At 39.3% G+C, this 18,210-nt stretch overlaps 3 protein-coding genes across 11 annotated transcripts in view; 1 reads left to right on the forward strand and 2 right to left on the reverse strand.

Moving 5' to 3' along the window:
- The window catches only part of LOC6635932 (G-protein coupled receptor dmsr-1), a 91,731-nt gene extending 81,137 nt beyond the window's left edge, over window positions 1-10,594 (forward strand). For all 6 annotated transcript variants that reach the window (XM_015168817.3, XM_070209823.1, XM_070209827.1 and 3 more), the window contains 6 exons: window positions 5,772-6,070; window positions 7,970-8,141; window positions 8,207-8,333; window positions 8,485-8,679; window positions 8,750-8,932; window positions 9,888-10,594. In XM_015168817.3, coding sequence (XP_015024303.1) covers window positions 5,837-6,070; window positions 7,970-8,141; window positions 8,207-8,333; window positions 8,485-8,679; window positions 8,750-8,932; window positions 9,888-10,209 — 1,233 coding nt within the window. In that variant the 5' untranslated portion in view covers window positions 5,772-5,836 and the 3' untranslated portion in view covers window positions 10,210-10,594. The remainder of the gene's footprint in view (window positions 1-5,771; window positions 6,071-7,969; window positions 8,142-8,206; window positions 8,334-8,484; window positions 8,680-8,749; window positions 8,933-9,887) is intronic.
- Window positions 275-1,357, reverse strand: LOC6635931 (uncharacterized). Its single transcript, XM_002059334.4, has 2 exons — window positions 1,254-1,357; window positions 275-859 (listed from the first exon to the last, which is right to left on the reverse strand). Exons 1-2 carry the CDS (start codon window positions 1,263-1,265, stop codon window positions 563-565), a joined length of 309 nt encoding a protein of 102 aa, XP_002059370.3. The 5' UTR covers window positions 1,266-1,357; the 3' UTR covers window positions 275-562.
- A 46-nt stretch (window positions 10,595-10,640) lies between the features above and the next one.
- BBS4 (Bardet-Biedl syndrome 4) lies at window positions 10,641-14,937 on the reverse strand. 4 transcript variants are annotated; one of them, XM_002059336.4, is made up of 10 exons: window positions 14,784-14,933; window positions 14,581-14,720; window positions 14,405-14,517; window positions 14,049-14,339; window positions 13,099-13,255; window positions 12,904-13,026; window positions 12,719-12,803; window positions 11,974-12,060; window positions 11,701-11,915; window positions 10,657-11,317 (listed from the first exon to the last, which is right to left on the reverse strand). In XM_002059336.4, exons 1-10 carry the CDS (start codon window positions 14,860-14,862, stop codon window positions 11,159-11,161), a joined length of 1,449 nt encoding a protein of 482 aa, XP_002059372.1. In that variant the 5' UTR covers window positions 14,863-14,933; the 3' UTR covers window positions 10,657-11,158. The 4 variants fall into 4 exon arrangements, 3 of the variants coding, with proteins under 3 accessions (XP_070065922.1, XP_002059372.1, XP_070065923.1); XR_004303973.2 differs by having other exon boundaries at window positions 11,209-11,317; window positions 11,398-11,915; window positions 14,784-14,936; XM_070209821.1 differs by lacking the exons at window positions 11,701-11,915; window positions 11,974-12,060 and having other exon boundaries at window positions 10,641-11,317; window positions 14,784-14,937.
- Window positions 14,938-18,210: the final 3,273 nt, after the last annotated feature.

The following is an 18,210-nucleotide window of genomic DNA, read 5'->3' on the forward strand; positions in this document are numbered from 1 at the left end:
ACCGAACCAGTTCAAAATACTTGCAACAAGAACTTTCACACGTGAAATAAGCGTGAAACATTTTCAGTGGAAGTATAATTTGCATAGTCTGTTGATTGATGAAGCAAAAATGTCTTCAAATATGACTTGCTCTCAGCTTAGGTATTTGAAAACCCACCAAATATGTATTTGGGTTTAGAAGGAAATGCATGCTGATTTCTCTGAGTGTAGTGGCAAGTTGGCGGCCCAGCTTACCCTTAAGTTGGCGCAAAGTTGTAACTGAAGATATCGTTTGTTTAAATGCAGAAGAAAACTTTTTGTACATTTTTATTTACAAGAGCAAATGATAAACGTTAAAAGCTGCGTGGGTGCTGTGAAGGGGGGCGGTAGTAGTACACAATTTTCTAGGAATTCATGTTGTAACCGGGTGGAAACGAATGGAAAAGTTTTCCCTTGGGTTTTTCTTTTTTCTGGAATTTTTTTGTTGTTTTACTTTTGCCGCTTTTGCACGTCTTGACTGTTTGTTGTTGACTCCAGCTGTTATTGCTGTTGCTGCTGCTGCTCCGGTTGCTCTGGCGACTGCTCAGAAATGATGGATGGAGTGGTAGGTGGGCAGGTGATAGGAGACCGACGACACAGGATGGTGCGCAATGAGTGGTGCGTGGGAAATGAGCGGTGCATGCGAAATCAATGGCGCATGATGAACGATGGTTGGTGCGGCAACGTAATGCGAATGGGTTAGAATGGGGGCGTGGTAGCCCAGACCCAGTGCCAAGCCACGCTTGGCCTTGACCGACGACTCAGAGTCCTGTTGCTGTTGCTGCTCCTCGGCAACGGGTGCGGCCAGGATGCAAGCAGCGCCAGCAATCAGCAATATTAACTGTACAATCCAATTTGCATTGTTTTATTTTATTTGGTTTTTCCATTTGCAGCAAACAGCAGAATAGCATGCAACAAAAAATTATAGAAATATTTAAATGAAAATAGATTTTTAGCTGTCAGTCAGCGCAGCAGCAAAGCTTATAAATGAGGCTGGCAAAAATTTGTTTTTGGGCTTTACAAATTACAAGCTGAAGGCTCATTTATTATATTTTTAATATGTTCTTATTTACAAAATATTTACCAACAATTTTGCCAGCTCTCTTAAATATAAATTTAACAAGTCAACATTTTAGTTTGCGTTCTATTTAAGCTTTTCACTCTATTTAAACTTTTTGCTTGACTTTAATATTTTCTCAACTTAAAGCTCTAAAGTTGCATCGGGTTCAACTTACAGTGAATTTCATAGTGATAAAGTATTTTCTTTATTTACTAGGCTTTACGCACTGCACTGCACTGTGTCTAAATTTGAACTAACGATATTTGCAGCCAGAATCTGTTTATTTATACAATTTTTGTTGGTCGGCTAGAGACTCACTCACAACTAAGTCAAACGCACTCATTAGGCAAAAAGTATTTAGGCAGCAGCAAAAATAGGAAAAATCATATAAGAATACGAGAGTGAGAGACACGCACATTGGCTGTAAGTAAGTAAATGCCCACATCAAGTCCAAATTGTATCAAACAAGTTGTGTGTGCGTGTGTATGTTGTGTGTGCCTGGTCATGTGCTCTGACAATCGACGGACATTCTGTCAGCTACATAAATTGTATACAGCTTGGTTTTTTTTTTTTCAATCGGAAAAACTATTCGGCTTACAGCACAAGTCACTCATGTTGAGTGTTGACTGGACTCGATACGCATAAAATTATTTGTAATGTATACGGATCATGTAGTTTTACTTATTAATTGGTTCACAGAAGTACACTAGCTCTTTTTTTATATGAAAATTAAATGAATAATTGATCAAATGTCAAAGATGAAAACACATTTTTTTGGAGTATGCGCTTTTAAAGCAATTGTAAGCTGGATTAAGCGTAACCAGTGAAGCTCTCTTAAAGCTGCAAGCTCCTGAATTTGTTTTTAGATTGTTTTATCTGAATTTATTGTGAGTTTTAATTGGACAAGTTTCATAACATAGGATCTGAATTTTGAGCTTCAATACTTATAAATGTTTCAGGCAGGAGATTTGGGATTTTATGTTTCACATTTAATCCAGCTTAAAGCTTAGGAATTTATTGAAAGCTTAGGTTAAAATTATATGAAATGCATGTGTATTGAATGCATATCGAAGTAATATATTGTAGATAGCTTTGATTTGTCTACCTACATTTATTTTATTAACTGCATTTAAAGCTTTAAGCTGGATTTATTGTAACGTATAAATAAATTAAAGCTCCCCTTAAAGCTCTGCTGAAATTGAATGTCTTTGTCGCTTGTGTCTAATCTTGACTTGTAATGCTTTTTTAAAATCTAAAAATTATCAAAACATAAAATCTGAATGTCTATGGCTTAAGCGGAATATATCATGCAGGCAGTGGCAAATTGCCATACAAACATTGTATTTATTTTGTCTTTTATGTAAAGCAGGCAGCATTGCAATTTGTTTGGCCTGTGGAACGGCAGTCAAACGTAGAAGCACTTGATAAATTTGGCCAATAAATTTTTATTCAATTCCATTTCTGGCTCTAATCTGTGCAATTTGCAAAGCCATTTGCCCCGGCCAGGCCAGGCAACAGGCAACAGGCAGCAACAAATGGTTTTTTACTCAGTTGGCGAACGCAAATTGAATTCCAAACTGCGTTTACCTAGTGGCAATTGTCTCAAGTAATACCCATGGACAACTACAAGAGATAGTATTCGTATATTTAGATGTTTAATAGAACATAAAGTCTGTTGTCTAAGTTCTCATTTTGAGCGAAATTACATTTTAATGGGCCGCGAGCGCGCTGAAGGATCGTTAAGGCAATTGGCGCTGCGGGAAACTGCTGCTGCTGGGCGGAGGGAAATGCGAGCTTCTGTTTGATAAGGCTGCGTGCCTGGGACACACACTCTGGTTATGGTTTATGCTGCAATAAAAAAACACACACAGTATGTCTCTCTGTGTGTGAGCTTGTGCGTAACGGAACATTAATTAACAGCACAACAGCTAATGGCAGCAAAAAATCCGTATGGCGTTTATCTAAAGCTGTCAGTTGGCGCCATTTGCTTGTGTGTGTGCGTGTGTGTGTGTCTCCCACTGTGCTCGTGTTGCGTTACGCCACCTGCTTTTCCATTTCCCGCAGGAATTTCCCGCGACCTGCTTAGCACAAAAACTTTGCACTCTGTTTTGGAGGACACAAAAAAGCAAATTGAATAAATTATTGTTTTTCTTGCAGAACTAGTCGCATAAATCTTCTAATGCGTAAAACATCTATAATTACTTGTCTATACAGCTGAAGCCCAACTCTAGTTTTCTTTACACTTAGAGAAAAACTTTCGAAGTATGGATAATTAAATGAAACAGAAAAGATACTATATCATTTAAATGAGAGAGAAGTAGTATAAGTTGATCACGAAGATGATTAAGTATATCTCTATATGTACTTTTTGTTCTGACAGACTGAAATTCGTACTGTAGTTACCTTATGTGATGGATATGCACGCCAGGACGTGGGTTTGGGAAAGTCCACCATTCATTTGAGGGCTAAAATATCCATTCCTTTTCGTATGCATGTATATATCTAGAGTCTAATAACACTTTGGCATAGATCCTTCCAATATTGCTAGTTTTCAATAGATAATCAAATTTGTATTTAAACTAACTTGTACAAAAAGCTTATTTCACTTTTAAAATAGCTTGAGTAAATGGAAATTACGAGCTATACAATATAGACATTAAATGCATAATAGTCCTGAATTGTTGTGTGATTAAACTATGCTTTAACCGCATGCAAGAAGATAAACTTCGACATTGCATTTATTTGATTTGTATACTTTTTTAAATGCTGAAATACTGTTATTTTAATGTGGCACAAAAGTTGTTTTACCATACATAAATAAATTCGCCTTGAATGTAGAAAAACTCAGCAGTTGGCTTTAATATGCGTTCTTGTTTTATATTTGTATTTTACGAACAGACAGATGCGTATTTTGGTCGTTGGGGCAAACAAGAATATTGCAAACATTGTTTCATAAATAATAATTGTTGCGCAAGACAATAAACGGCGCAATTTCTGAAATGTTCCTAACGCCAAAGCGGTTGTTGTTGCTGTTGTTATTGACGTCTGACATATCCATCAAAATCAAATAATTGACAACTGGCAAAGACTCTAAAGTTGGAGCAGGCCCAGTTTGTGCGGCTGTTTTGTGTGGTGTGTGTGGCAATCGGTGAACAGACGAGGGCAGTTACTCAAAAACAAAAAATTTGAATTGCAATTGCGAAACGGCGAACAGGATTTGATGTGAGGCTGAAGCCAATGCTGTAGCTGGAGCTGAAGCTGGACTCGGACTCGAACCCATTAGCCAAATGCAACACCTTCGTTGACATGTTGAACATTGGGGCGAGACTTTGATTTGCCAACTCACAAACTTGACTGATTTACGATGTCGCAAATATGTTTATCGGCCCCAAAAGAAACACAGATGCAAACATATACATACATAAATATACATATAGAAAAGTTGTATCTATATCGTTAGCCAATTAACTGCTACGCCCAGCTACTCGCAACTGCACTGTGACAGGTGTGCTCCGTTTAATTATACGCTAGCCGCGGGTCTCTTCAACTATGTCAGTCGGTGTGTAGACACATTTGCTGACAGACATTTCGCATCGGGCTGGACTCTCAGCCGTGAGAGCAATCTAATTTATTTGACTGCAAGCATATTTAAGCTTCGGTGTTTTCTCATGGTCTCTAATTTTCATTTGCCACATTAAATTTTCGATCAATTATCGTTTGAATTATGTTGGCCAGTTTGGCCAGACGGCTGCTGCTGTTGATGTTGCCTTCAATGTGGTTTGACATTTGTAAAATTGATATGGCCTGCTTTTAGAAATAAAGAGCAGAGTTTACAGACCGCTTGACAATTACACAATTTGCAAAAAAGGCATCTGCCTTGCTGGCAAAGAGGCAGCAACTGTCTCTTGCTAATGAAATGCAGGCTTTTTTCTTCTCCGGCTAAGCCCTTTATGTCACTCTGGGATTCCCGTTTCATTATGGGCTTTGCCTTTATAACTGTCATGTATTAGTTTTCCCGTTGCGAATGCAGATAGAGCGGCAGATATACAGAAACATTTACAGATACATATAAATATGCATATACAGATACAGATACAGATAAATATACAGATACAGATACAGATACAGATAAATATACAGACACAGATACATATACATATACAGTTACAGTTACACAGATGCACAGATGCACAGATACACAGATACAGATACTCGTATCCCTCTTTATACTAGATGCTTTTTATATACCCTGCACACAAACGATAAAAATGGGTATAATGGTTCTGTATAAATTTATGTAACATTCTGAAAAAGGCATCTTACACCTTATCAAGACTTGAAGATTTTAAGAAATTCGAAAAAATATAAAAAATCAATTTATTTATATACTTGTAGAAGTAAATGTGTTGGGAATAGGGTAGTACCTAGTCGTGCACACTTAACAGTTATTTGTTTTTTTTTTTTTTTGTGACAATGTGTTTGATTTGGGGCCCGAATACTCTACGCGATAATTGTGTCCCTTGTGGCCAGCTTTTTCCTTTGTTATGCTGTGATTTGTTGTTTATTTGGAATAATGTATCTGACAAATGCACACCTTATTAGCTTAATTAAGATACTATGGGGCTAAGCACGAATAGCGCTTCGAAAGTAAGCCAGTCAATTGATTTACTGAAGGTTTTTTCTTGTATTTCAGTGGTGGTCAGCATGATTTAAAGAGAGACAAATTTCAAGCACAGCAAAAGATTTTGAGTGGAAAACATGCAGGAGACAAACATGGCTCAGCGACAGAGGGAACCACATGTGGCGCTGAACGAGACGCTGCTCAAGGATCTGGAGATCACGAGCAGCGACATACAGGACTTTGTGAAGCTGCTCTTCGATTTCCAGAAGAAGAATCACTCGCAGCAGGACGAGTGCCAGGGCTATTGCCAAGGTGAAATCTACAACTGGCTGCGGGCGTACAATGGCATCCATGGCTATGTCTCGCTTTTGGTGAGTCCTGCAGGGATAACTGGGGTTGCCAGGGCACGCGCGCTCATTAGCAACGTTTTTTTTTTTTTTTTTTTTTTGTTTGTTTTGGCAACTGCGACAGCCCCGGTGCTAATTATCTTGATGTCGCCGTGTCGCCCGCCAAGACATTTTTCACATTCAGTGGAAATAAATGAAAGCCTTGTCACAATGTCAAGGAATGTAAACCCTTTAGATTGCGAAGCGGGAAAGCGAAAGTGAAAGGGCTTTTCTTTTGTCCGCTGATGAATTTGTCTGTGCGGGGGCTTCCCACAAGTCCCCTCCCCCTTCCCCACCCACGCAGAACGTTAAGTTTTGGAAATAACCTTTTTTGTGGCCAGCGCAAATAGATTAAATGAATTTGTGTGTTTACATAATTCATAAGATGTTGGCCAAAACAAGAGTCCCACAGCATTAACAGCATTAAATAAGCTGTAAAAGGTTTGACCAATTTGTTTCCTTTAAACCCTTCAAATGACATTAAATGCGGCAAAATATGAAACACAAAATTTAATTATTTATGCACAAAAGCATACGCAAATTTATATTAGAAAATGTTGTATTTTTCTGCTCTTTTCTGGTCAAGTCACAGAACAATATTAAATATCAAAGTTGTGCATTAAATTTTTAATTAGTTCCAACAAAGGCAAATTCCAAGCAATGTGCTGCAACAGTGGGTAAATAACGTACTTTTGTAACATTTTCGGTCGAGAATAAAGCAACACACAAACATTCATACATACGTGTATGTATGTATGTATGTATGTATGTATGTATATGTGTATGTATGACAAAAGGGCTTCTAGCTTTCGCGTCCATGCTAATAATGGGAGAGCAAAAAGTCTCATATGCGGTCGAATCGTGCGCATGAATAAAACATTGACCAAACTGACCTGATAGGGTTTTTGCTTGCAAGGGACTACGTGTGTGTGTGTGTGCGTGTGTGTGTGTGTTTTTGCATTTGTGTGGTGTGAGGCTTCCATCAGCTTAGCGCTTTCAGTCTGTTCAGCTCAGCTCAGCAGAGCTTTGTTTTGTTTTGGCATTTGTTTATTGTTATCTTTTGTTATATCCTGCGCTGCTTGAATTTTTGTAAAACGGTATATTACAGTTATGCACAAATATGTAACAACTAGAAAAAGTCATCTGCAACACCAAATAGCACATTCCTAATCAAGACACAGTGGAAAATCGACTTCAACGTTAAGAGCCAGAGATAGTACAGTTGTTTCTTAAGATGTTTATCTATTTTCTCGATAACTCCACCCAATTTTTGGCAAAATCGATTATTTTCTGTTTTTTTTTTTTTCGATTATTATCGATTTTAAGACTTAATTTCTTGAATTTATCTCCGGCATTATATTGGTATAGACTTATCTATCAGATTTATACTGATGTTTCTGACGTTAATCCTAGAAACTATAAGGGCTCGAACTAGAGACTGTGTCAAATGCAAAAGAATTTTATCTATTTTTCTACAAGTTCGATAATTAACGATTTTAAGTTCTGTATTCTATCAGCATGTAGAAAGATTTCGATCTTAGAAATATTATAATAATATATAAACCTACAATTATCGAGCTGTATTATCGTTTTCGGGGATTATGGGAGGTAGGCATACCAAACAAAAGTTCTCTTCTAGTGTATGCAGATGGGAAATAATTCATATTTTTTGATATCTAAACACATTTGCCTGTTACCTGCACCAAGAGTATTATAATATTCGAATAATTAACTTAGATGTTATTTATAAAAACATTATAATCGATTAATTGATTACTTAAGCGGAGCTAGGACCAGGGTATATTGTAGTCGAGCATTTTCAACTTGAGCATTTCACTTACTTATTTTCCATTTGTATTTTCGTTATCCCTTGGAACCTAACAGATTTGCATATTTGGCACAATTGCCAATATATTAAATATAATGGTGCTGACCAGAAGGGAAATGGCGAAGGCGCCCATTAACAACATATTGAAATGGCTGGCGGTGGCGGATATGTTTGTCATGCTGGAGTATATACCCTATACGACATATCAGTACATCTACATGAAGCCAGGTAAGAATTTGCTACAACTTTAACACGTATATACATAAATTTATAAATCCAAAATTGTCTTGCAGGCGAAAAGGACTTGAGCTACGCTTGGGCTGTCTATTTGCTGGTCCATATGCACTTTACTCAGATCCTGCACACAATCTCGATTGGTTTGACCGTGACGTTGGCTGTCTGGCGATATGTGGCAATCAGGTGAGTGCCACATGACGCTGACAACCTTGGACCCCCTGGACACTTATTGCTCTTGCTAACTGAATAACACGGCGGCAATGTGGCTTCATTTTCTCTCTCTTTCTCTGTTTTTGTTTTATAGCAAACTATTTCCATATTTCCATTTCCACAGACATCCGAACGGCAGCTGTGCCAATTTTCTGCTCGCACATTCCAGAGAGGCGATCCTCTTTCCCTTCATCATCTCGCCCATTGTCTGCCTGCCCACATACTTTGTGTTCAAGGTGCGCGAGACTCTCGAGGTGGATACCAGAGAGCATGAAGTTATGTACCACGTGTACTTTGACGTCGATTCTATGCTGTTCAGGTAAGCTGGCCAGGCTGATTGCCTTAGCTGATACCCTGTACAATTTTCTCTCTCTCTCTCTGCTCTCTAGATTCAACTTTTGGATACATTCCGTGATCATCAAGCTGCTGCCCTGTTGCATTCTGACTGTCATTAGCCTTGTGCTAATGCATGTCCTGTGCGAGGCCTCACGGCGTCGCCTCAAGCTCAAGGACTACGACAATCCCACCAAGTACGCTATTCAGCTAAATCTGAACGAGACCAAGTCCAGGCGGTGAGTGCAACTCTTAATTTTTCCAATTTTCATATATTATCATCATCATCATCATTTTAACGGCATTTCATTGGTTTTCTGAACTGTTTGTTTCATCTTTTGGGTTGAACTTTATTATTTTACCATCCCAAATTTTGTTATTTAAGTACATCATCTTCTATATGATTTCCATAGCAAGGGAATTTGGGAATTAACTTTTTATTTATAATTAGCATCATTTAAAAAAAGTTGCATCCTTTTGTGAACTTTTTTAGCCAGTTCTTGGTTCATATTTCAAGGTTGTTTCATCTTTTGGGATAAATGTCATATCATGTATTGTTTTACATAATCTTTCATCTTATTCATGGCCATCTTCTTGTTCATGATTTTGTTTATTTAATCTTTTGATATTAATTTCATTTCAAAATCTTTGTTAGGTCCTAATTCACCGTTTGAAATAAATTCAAATTGATTTTGTTTCATTCCATTGTTCCACTTCATTATTCTTTGCAAATTGTTTCTTCCGTTTCATTATCGGGGTTTTCTCATCATTTACACCAAATTTTCATCGTTTTCCATAGTTTCATTCTAGAGTTTTATTCCATTGTTGCATTCGCCTAATTTTCAATTGATTAATCCATTATTTCATATAATTGTTTTTCGCTTTCACTATTTCTTTCGTTTTCTATCGATTGTCGTTCATCTTTTGGAAAAAATTTCATTTAATTTCCATTAATACTCCTTTGTTCTGTTCCATCATCATCACTGTGAATAAATTTCAGTGGATTTCTGTCACTTAATCCATTGTTTCATTCCTTTGTTTCTTTTCACAAATTCTTCTGTTTCTTATCGTCTTTCGTTCATCTTTTGGAATAAATTTCATTTGATATTCATCAATGATTTCATTCCATTGTTCCATTCCATTGTTTCTTGCGTGATTTAACCTGATTTGCAAATATGCCTTCTGACCCTGCAGACCGCCCCGCTGTGATCGACGCAACGATCGCACCACTCTGCTGCTGGTGGCCGTTCTGATACTGTTCCTGGTCACGGAATTTCCGCAGGGTCTGCTCGGTTTGCTGTCGGGCGTGCTGGAGAAGTGCTTCTTTGCCCATTGCTATCCGCCATTCGGGGAGCTGATGGATCTGCTGGCGCTAATAAATGCGGCTGTGGGCTTTGTGCTTTATGGCCTCATGTCGAAACAGTTTCGCACCACCTTCAGATCTCTGTTCTTCAAAAGGCACTTCGGCAGCAGCGAGATGACACGCCTCACCCGGGTAACCACCACCTGTGTCTAGAAGCGAATGCCAAGGCGTCGAACACGTCCGACGACAACTCCGACGGAGGCCGAGACGTGCTTCGGGGCTGACTAGGAAGATGGGTGAAAGAAAAAGTTTAAAGTGGTGTGTGGGCAGCTCAAAGAGATGCCTCTTGAATTTCTAAAAAAAAAATAGTAAACTTTCAAAAAGTTGAACTGATGAAACTGTGTGTGCCGGATAAGGGTATACCAAACTGTGACCTCTATGCAGTTGAGCCGACATTTTTGTAGGGTATTAAGTGCCATTTCCATTTAGCAGACACATAAAACGAGAGATTTCAAATGAATTTTGCAGTGGTTTATGAATTAGAATTTACTTTGTAACTGTTCCTTAGGCTTACCGAACATATACTATATAAATATACGAATATATATATAAATAGATTATATATATAAAGTATATGAATTTATTTAAATGTAAACTGATCTATTTACGATTAATATGTCATCTGAGATATGCGAGGAACGCCAGCGTTTATTAACATTAATTAACTACTTAGGAGTTGAATACCAATTTTTATGCACACATGAAATTTATATTAAAAAAGGAAAACAAATTAAATTAAATTATAAAAAAAAAAAACATTTATTTAAAGTACGAAAAAGAATTTGCGTCAAGCGAAGTTTGAGTCAGTGAGCCCCTGATCTTGATTGTTCGCTTGTCCATTTGAACTTTTCTATTTAGTGTTAAGCAGTATAAATAATGATTTATTATTATTATTAATATAAAAGTATATATTTAAATGTAAGTAAATTATAGTATTTAAGGCACGCAGCTAATGCATATTCATTGGCTTCTTCAATTTGTTTTTACGCCGCGCGAGCCAAAACTGATTTTTAATTGAGTTTGAACAAGTTCCAATAAATGTTCGATGTGAGTTAATTAGCTTTTATAGCTATTGTTGTTTATTCTGCTCAGTTCTCGCATTTCAGTTCTCGCTGACCACGGCATTCACTTCCAGCGGCAGCTCCTCTTCCTTGCCAGACGCATCCTCCTCTCGCATCGAGTCCTCACCATCGCCCAGTATACCCTGGCCGTGCGTTGAGATGCGCAACAGGGACTTCAATTTGGTGGCCTGAAATTTGAACTGCCAAAGAGAAGAGAAACTAGTTCAGGTTGCTCGACTAAAATATACCCTATAATCCTAATTTCGACAAACACACTCACATGCACTCACACACTTATTTGCCTTGACTACCGAATTTGTATTCCAATTAAAAGTTCTCCATCGATATGCTGCATTTTCGGGCTTTCATTTGGTTAGATTTAATCAAATTTTGCCGAATTTCAATTTGCACTTTGAAAAGCTACAAAAATGCGGCAGTTGAGGGTAGTTTGATTGTTCAAATATTTGTGGCTTCCCTTCATTTTTTTCTTTTTTTTTTTTTTTTTTGTTATGCTGGCTGGCTTAGGCTAATCGGTTGACACGGCGAGGAGCCATTGAGCGCGCTGATAGACTACGCGACTTACTTCGGTGGGCAGCAGCAGATCCTGGGCGTGACTCATGAAACGGTTGTAGTGCTCGGCGGCCAGGGCCAGGCGTCCAGTTTCGTAGCAGAAGAGCGCAAAGTTGAGGAACACCAAAGGATGCCGCTGGCCACCCTGTTGTTGTCCACTGGCCAGACTGCAGGCACGCTCGAGAGCCACAAAAGCGTTCTCCAAGTCCTCCAGTTTGCGTAAGCACACTAGAGGGGATCAGGATATTCGAATTAGGCCACATGGCACACGCGGGGCAACACTTACGGCCCAGCAGCATGTAGCACTCGGCGTTGTCCTTGCGCAGGTTTATGGCAGCGGCCAGCGTATGAAAGGCGCTCGCATATTGCTCCGCTGTTTCACGGTCAGAAGGTCGGGTCGTTGGATAAACATTAAGTGGTAAATAGAAAACAATAACAACACATAATGCTTAGCAATAACAACAAAGAATTCTATAGACCTAGACGGCTCCGTGAATTCTTAAAACCTGCCCATTTTTTGTTTTTTTTTATTTTTTTTTTCTTTACGTATTTTTGTTTTCAACAATTTTATGAAAAGCCTGTCCCAGCGCCCATTCCCTTGATGATTCTTTTTTATTATGCACTCTTTCCGCCAGCTGTAGACATGGACTTTTATTATTGTTCGGTCGCGGGATAAGTGCTTTTTGGCGGCAGAGGTCCAGAGGTTGGCTTTAAAATTACACGTAATAAAGAGCAGAAAGGAAAGTCTTCTGAAGTGCACAACTGGCAGTAATCATTTACTTTATCAATTATATTAATTTTTTTTTACTTAAACCAGATAGTGGCTATTATAGTCTGCATCAAATTGGGTATTTCATTAGGATTCGAACCCGCTTCCCTCATTGTTGAATAGCCACAGAGATTGGCAACACAGAAAATTGGATGACTCTTATATTTACTTCTATATGCTATTTACTATGTGTGCAAGGCTGTATCTATGTATGTATGTATGTATGTATGTGTGTATGTATGCATGTACGGACTTTACTTACAGGCAATATAAATGAGACTCAGATTGTAGAGCGCATTGTAGTTGAGGGGCGATATCCAAACTGATTTCCTTAGCGATGAAACCGCCTGCAAGCGATTTTGAAAACAATTAACAGAATACTCAATACCGTGCTACCTCGCTAACAGCAACAGCAACAACAACAAGAATAAACAACAAGCTGCTCACCGCGATGAACTTTTGCTTCTTGAAAAAGCAAAGGCCAATATTGTTCCAGAGTTCGGCAATTTCCGGCTCAGTGTCTGCGATTTGGCTGTATTTGCTTAAGGCGGCATCCACATCGTTGCGGGACTGTCAATTCAAAAACCCAAAGCCCCAAATATTTTCACTCTGCCCCAACTCTAGCTACGGACGCCCACTTACCTGTAAAATGGCACCCAGGGCGAGCAGACCTTTCGGCGCACAGTTCCGCTCAATGTTGACGATTTCCGCCAAACGATCGAATGCCTTTTGAGTCTCGTTGATTTTCAAGTACAACACGCTGATTTCAGTCAGGACTTCGGCATTCTCGGGCGTTAGGCTGCAAGGGGTTAAGAGCGAGGCAAGTTTGGAAACTTTACAGATAACAAATTTGAGATAATTCAGCTTAAATCTACATTCCAGAGTCAACATTACCGGAGAAAAATCAAAAAATCATGAAAATTTCTTAAACTGAATTTTCTCCAACACAATACGTAGCTTAAGACAGTTCGTACTTAATAAAACGTTCTTAAAACCAGCTTGGATTAAAGTTTTTTTAAAACTTAATTCCAGTTTTCGAGCTTATAAGCTCAAATACAATACTCAAAGAAATTGTATGCCTAAATAGAAACCTTAGCGAAATCTTGCCTCTTAATTAAATTATTATAAATATACATTTTTTAAGGTTTTACACGAGTTTTCCATACTTGAATTAAGACATTTCTAATCTAAGCAAAACAGATTCAAAAGCCAGCTTTAGTCGAAGTTTTCCTATCTAAATCCTTATTTCAAGAAGAGTTAAAAGAGTTTTTTTTTTCTTAAATTAAATGAAACCTTTGGCAAAGCTAGCTTTAGTCGAAGTTCCTTATTGATGAAATTTATGTTTCAAAACCTTTTTTTAAGCTTCTGAATTCAAATACAATACTAATTATGTATCCGAAATGGAAACGTTGTCAACCTCTAAACTGGAATTCCATATCGCGAACTTTTTAAAGTTTCTTAACTCAAATACAATACTTAAATTAAGAAATTCCCTTGTTTTAGTTTTTCTGTTGTTAGGGGCACTTTTAAAATCAAGTTTCTTTTAGACTTAATTAAAGATAAGAAACAAGTTTTTATAGATTTATACTGACTGCAAGCAGGTCTCGAGCACATCGATGGCCTTCTGGTAGTCCTTGTCCTTGCGATAGAGCTCGGCCAGGCGGACATAGCTCTCCAGTTTCTTGCCCGCCTGCACGGCCAGCTCAAAGTAGCCCCTGGCCTCGTGCTGCTGCTGGCGGGCGATCTCCAGCTGGGGCTGTGTGGCCGCCGAGCGATAGAGCAGCTCGCCCAGATAGTGATAGATCTCGTGATCCTTGCGTGGACTCTGCTGCTCCGCCTCGCGGAACACGCTCAGCGCCTGTCCAAAACGGCCCATGCTGTAGCTGTCAGAGGGGTTTGGGAGACTTACTCTATGGACAGAAAAATCGATAACCACAATTGGACTTACAGTGTGCGTCCGATTTCCTTGTACGTCTCGATGTTGTGCGTGTTGAGCTCGGCGGCCTTTTGTAGGTTGCGCAACGCCTCAATGTTATTGCCATCTTCGCGCTCAATTAAACCCTGCGCAGGAAATCAGAGCTCAATCAATTAGAAATAATGCGCCGCACCGCGCCGCACACTCACCTGCACAAAGTACAGATATTCCGCATTCAAATGGCGATTCAGTTCACGTGCGATGAGCCGGCGACAATGCTCGAATTGGCGGCGTGTGAAATAGATGTGGAGCAGCCAGTCGATATTGGCATCTGCTGGCATTTTGGGTGCTAATTGTTGCAGCCAGAGCAGAAGTCAGAACTAAACTAAACTAAAACTCAACTCTAACCCACCTGGCTTTACCACCTCCAGCGAGGGCAGCTCGATGAGTGCTCCGTTGCAGTTGATCTGTTCGCTGCCTGCTTCGTACATGAAGTTGACCTTTCCCTGCTTTTCGGCTGCTGTGGGGGAGGAAAAAATTTACAAATAAAAAGCTCTTTCCTGGAACTTGGCACGAACTGGGTTTGTTGTGCCAGCCGGCGGTTGCCATGGCTAACCAATTGCTTGGGGTTGCCACATTACCAAATAACTCAGCCTTCGGGTGGATATTATACGTACGCAGAAACCAATCAACATGTTTTCAAAGGTTATCATGCTCGTCTGGTAAATGTCAGTAAGAGCCAGCATCCACTTATATTTGTCCATCTGTGATAGAATTTTATCTATATATATATATAACTGACAGATTGGTGATCAACCTGAAGCCCATTTCGTAAGAGCTAGAAAGCTGAAATTTTCATCGTAGTTATCTATTAATACGATGTAGCACGTGAGGGTTGGGTGGTTTCAGGGGTGGGTGGTTTCCACCCACATGTCAGGAAAATGGCGAAAAGCGCGTGAATGAAAGTTTTTGGTTTACCATCCGATCTGTTTCTGTATTCTATAACTCCATAACTCGGTTAAAACTAATCCGATTTGAAGAGGATTGGTTATTTGTTCATGGTTTGAACTTCAGATCAATTTGGCATCTAAATCTGGCAACATTATTTCTGGTTTCTGGTTTCTATTTTTTATAGAGATAGGTCAAAATTTTCCTTCCCCTGTTTGTGTGTGTGTGTATTTGTATGTGTGTATAGAAGAAATCTAGAATGCTTGCAACTGGACACAGTGTATCTCCCTAGTCGGTTACTCCCAACCAGAGCGCTCTTAAATGTCATATACGCATCGCTTACATTTGATACCATTTCTGACCCCAGTTGAAGCCCCTTTGGGTGAGTCGAATGAATTAACCTGACAAATTAATTAATGCACGTGTTTGCGTGTTACCAAAATCGTCTTTGGGCCGGGCTTAAAAGGCGTTTAAGCAAATGCCACGTTGCGAATTTTTAATTAGTGTCCAACTGAAATCCGAGACCAATTGAAATGCAATAAAAACAACCTATAAATGTTGCAGGCAAGGTAAAATAATTGACGATCAAATTGCAATTGACTAAACGGACAAATCAACAAATAACAACAAGAGTGTCGCGAGTCGAGTGTGCCCGACTGTCAGATGCCCTGTTGCCATAAAGAATAGTAAAACCGTGGACTGGCAATTGATAATTGTCGGCTCACACAAATTTGGATGAGTTATTGATCATTTGTAACAGATTTAATTTAAAGCTAATGCATATCATGCCATATTTCAAAAGCAAAGGCTACACATCGATATATATCGGTTGAGATGAAATTTGATTATTTAGCAATATTTTTAAGTCGGTTTTAATACGAAATTATGGTATATTTCGAGGAATATTCATCTCAAACTATTTCTGATAAAAGGACATCGATATTTATCGGTTAGGATGACATTCTATAAGTTATCGATCATTTAAAATAGATTAAGATACGAAACTTGACTATATTTCTCTTTCCAAAACATATTCTTTATGGACTCGACGATGTCTCGACTGATATATACCCTACTTTACCCATTTGTATTAGTTACAGGGTATCAAAAACAAAAGTCACAAGTGTAAACAAGTTTTAATGAAGCTTACCAAAAAAAAAAAAAAACGTCCCCGTTGCCCCGCCCAGCTAAAAGAGAGATGAGAGCGAGAGAGAGAGATACCTACACTTACTTCTTTTCCCTCTCGCTCTGGCTGTTCCTCTCCTCCTCATCCCTCTCCCGCTCTACTTCAACTCTTGATCAGGTGTAATCACTCAATTCAATTGACACCGCGTCAGGTGAGAAACAAGTCTTGTTTGCCGCTCCGTTTGCTCACCATTTGCGGCTCCACGCATGTGATCGTGAGCTACATTCATAATGTGCCTAACCAGCGTCCAAATCCGTAGCGAAAAACGCATTAATGCATTTCAAATATATCGCACAAGATCACAAGCTTTGGCTTTGGCTTCAGCGTTGACTTCGGCTTTAGCTTAATTGCGGCCCCTATCAAAGTGGCTTTTAGCTAAAAGCAAAAAATATGTTTAAATTTCCAAATCCATTTGTTGCCGCTTGTTGTCAGCTGTCCAAAACTGGCAAATCGCGGACGTGACTTGACTTCTGTTTAATGCGAGGAAATCAAAGTGCTAGCCAAATTTAATAGATATAACCGTTGTCAATGGGCTTTAGCCTTAAATGGCTTGAATTCATCCATCCGGGTTGACCCGAAAATCCACTTCTTACTTATCCTTACAGTGAAAGCACTGCAAAGCAAACAACTAGGCAACTCCCCTCCGATATGGAGTATAGTGAAACATATAATATTCAAGGTGCATAAAGGCGCATAAAAAAGCACGGATTTCCCTTCATGAACCCAGTTTTCGCTTAATGAACTTTGTTTATTTAAAATCCATGATATTCTTGACTTTTGTTATTTGCTCACACACATTTTTCTGAGCAACATACGTAAAAATAAACTGTGTTTGTTCGCCTAAAGCGAGTGTGTCCTGTGTTTACGAATATTTCCCAAAAATACAACAATTTGCAAGGCACTTCAAACTGTGGCCGATGTAACCGACGGCATAATTTTAGGATTATTGCACTGCTTGCTGCACTGCATGTAAGGTGTAAAGCTTGGCTAACTAGTAGAGCGGGTGTACAACACAGCTAAGCCAGCTAGATTTGCAGTGTCACTGCTAGCTGGCGCCATCTATGTTTTATTTATGCCGCAATTTGTTATCCAATTCGGCGCCAATTTTGAAAATGTGCTGGAAAACAATTATAAATAATTATGTGAAAAAAACTTAATATCTTAAGCTTAAGTTGATTCAATTCTTTTGTTTTGTCGCGCTTTGAAACACTTGTTAATTGCTTCCTGTTTGCCGTGTGTGCTTTTTCTTATGTTATTTAATTGTAAAACAAGGGCGAGCCGACAATTTTTGCAGTGCAGGGGGCGGGCTGTGCTGCTGGCAGGTTGCAATTACGCGCATGCCAACAACAAGAACAGCAGGGACGACGCATGCGTGACATTTTTGAGATATTTGTGGGTCGTTTTCCTTTTTAGCCACGCTCGGAACACAGGACGGACACAAAGCCAAACAAAATAGCTGCTAAATGATTTACAGGCCGTTAGCCCGTTTACCGCGTTGCCATTAGCTCGATTCCCGCGACTGGATCTGGGTCTGAGACGCGCCACTTTTTGTTTCTCAATGAAGTGAGGATCGCGGGAGGGTTGCCTGGAGGGGGGGGGGGGGGTTTGGTGTGGCAACTTTCAAGTGCTGGTCAACAGGCAGCAGCGAAAAAAAAGAAGGGGGGCAGCAAGTGGGTTGGGCAAAGGTTTAGGTTTAGGTACGGGC

The sequence above is a fragment of the Drosophila virilis genome, chromosome 5 (genome assembly GCF_030788295.1).
Source record: "Drosophila virilis strain 15010-1051.87 chromosome 5, Dvir_AGI_RSII-ME, whole genome shotgun sequence".
NCBI lineage: Eukaryota > Metazoa > Arthropoda > Insecta > Diptera > Drosophilidae > Drosophila > Drosophila virilis.

Coding starts and splice junctions, on each gene's coding strand:
- BBS4 (XM_002059336.4), bottom strand. CDS start 14,862: ATGTACGAAGCAGGCAGCGAACAGATCAACTGCAACGGAGCACTCATC. Junction 14,340..14,404: donor AAGGAAATCGGACGCACACT/GTAAGTCCAATT, acceptor CCCCTCTGACAG/CTACAGCATGGGCCGTTTTG. Junction 13,256..14,048: donor GTGCTCGAGACCTGCTTGCA/GTCAGTATAAAT, acceptor AACCCCTTGCAG/CCTAACGCCCGAGAATGCCG.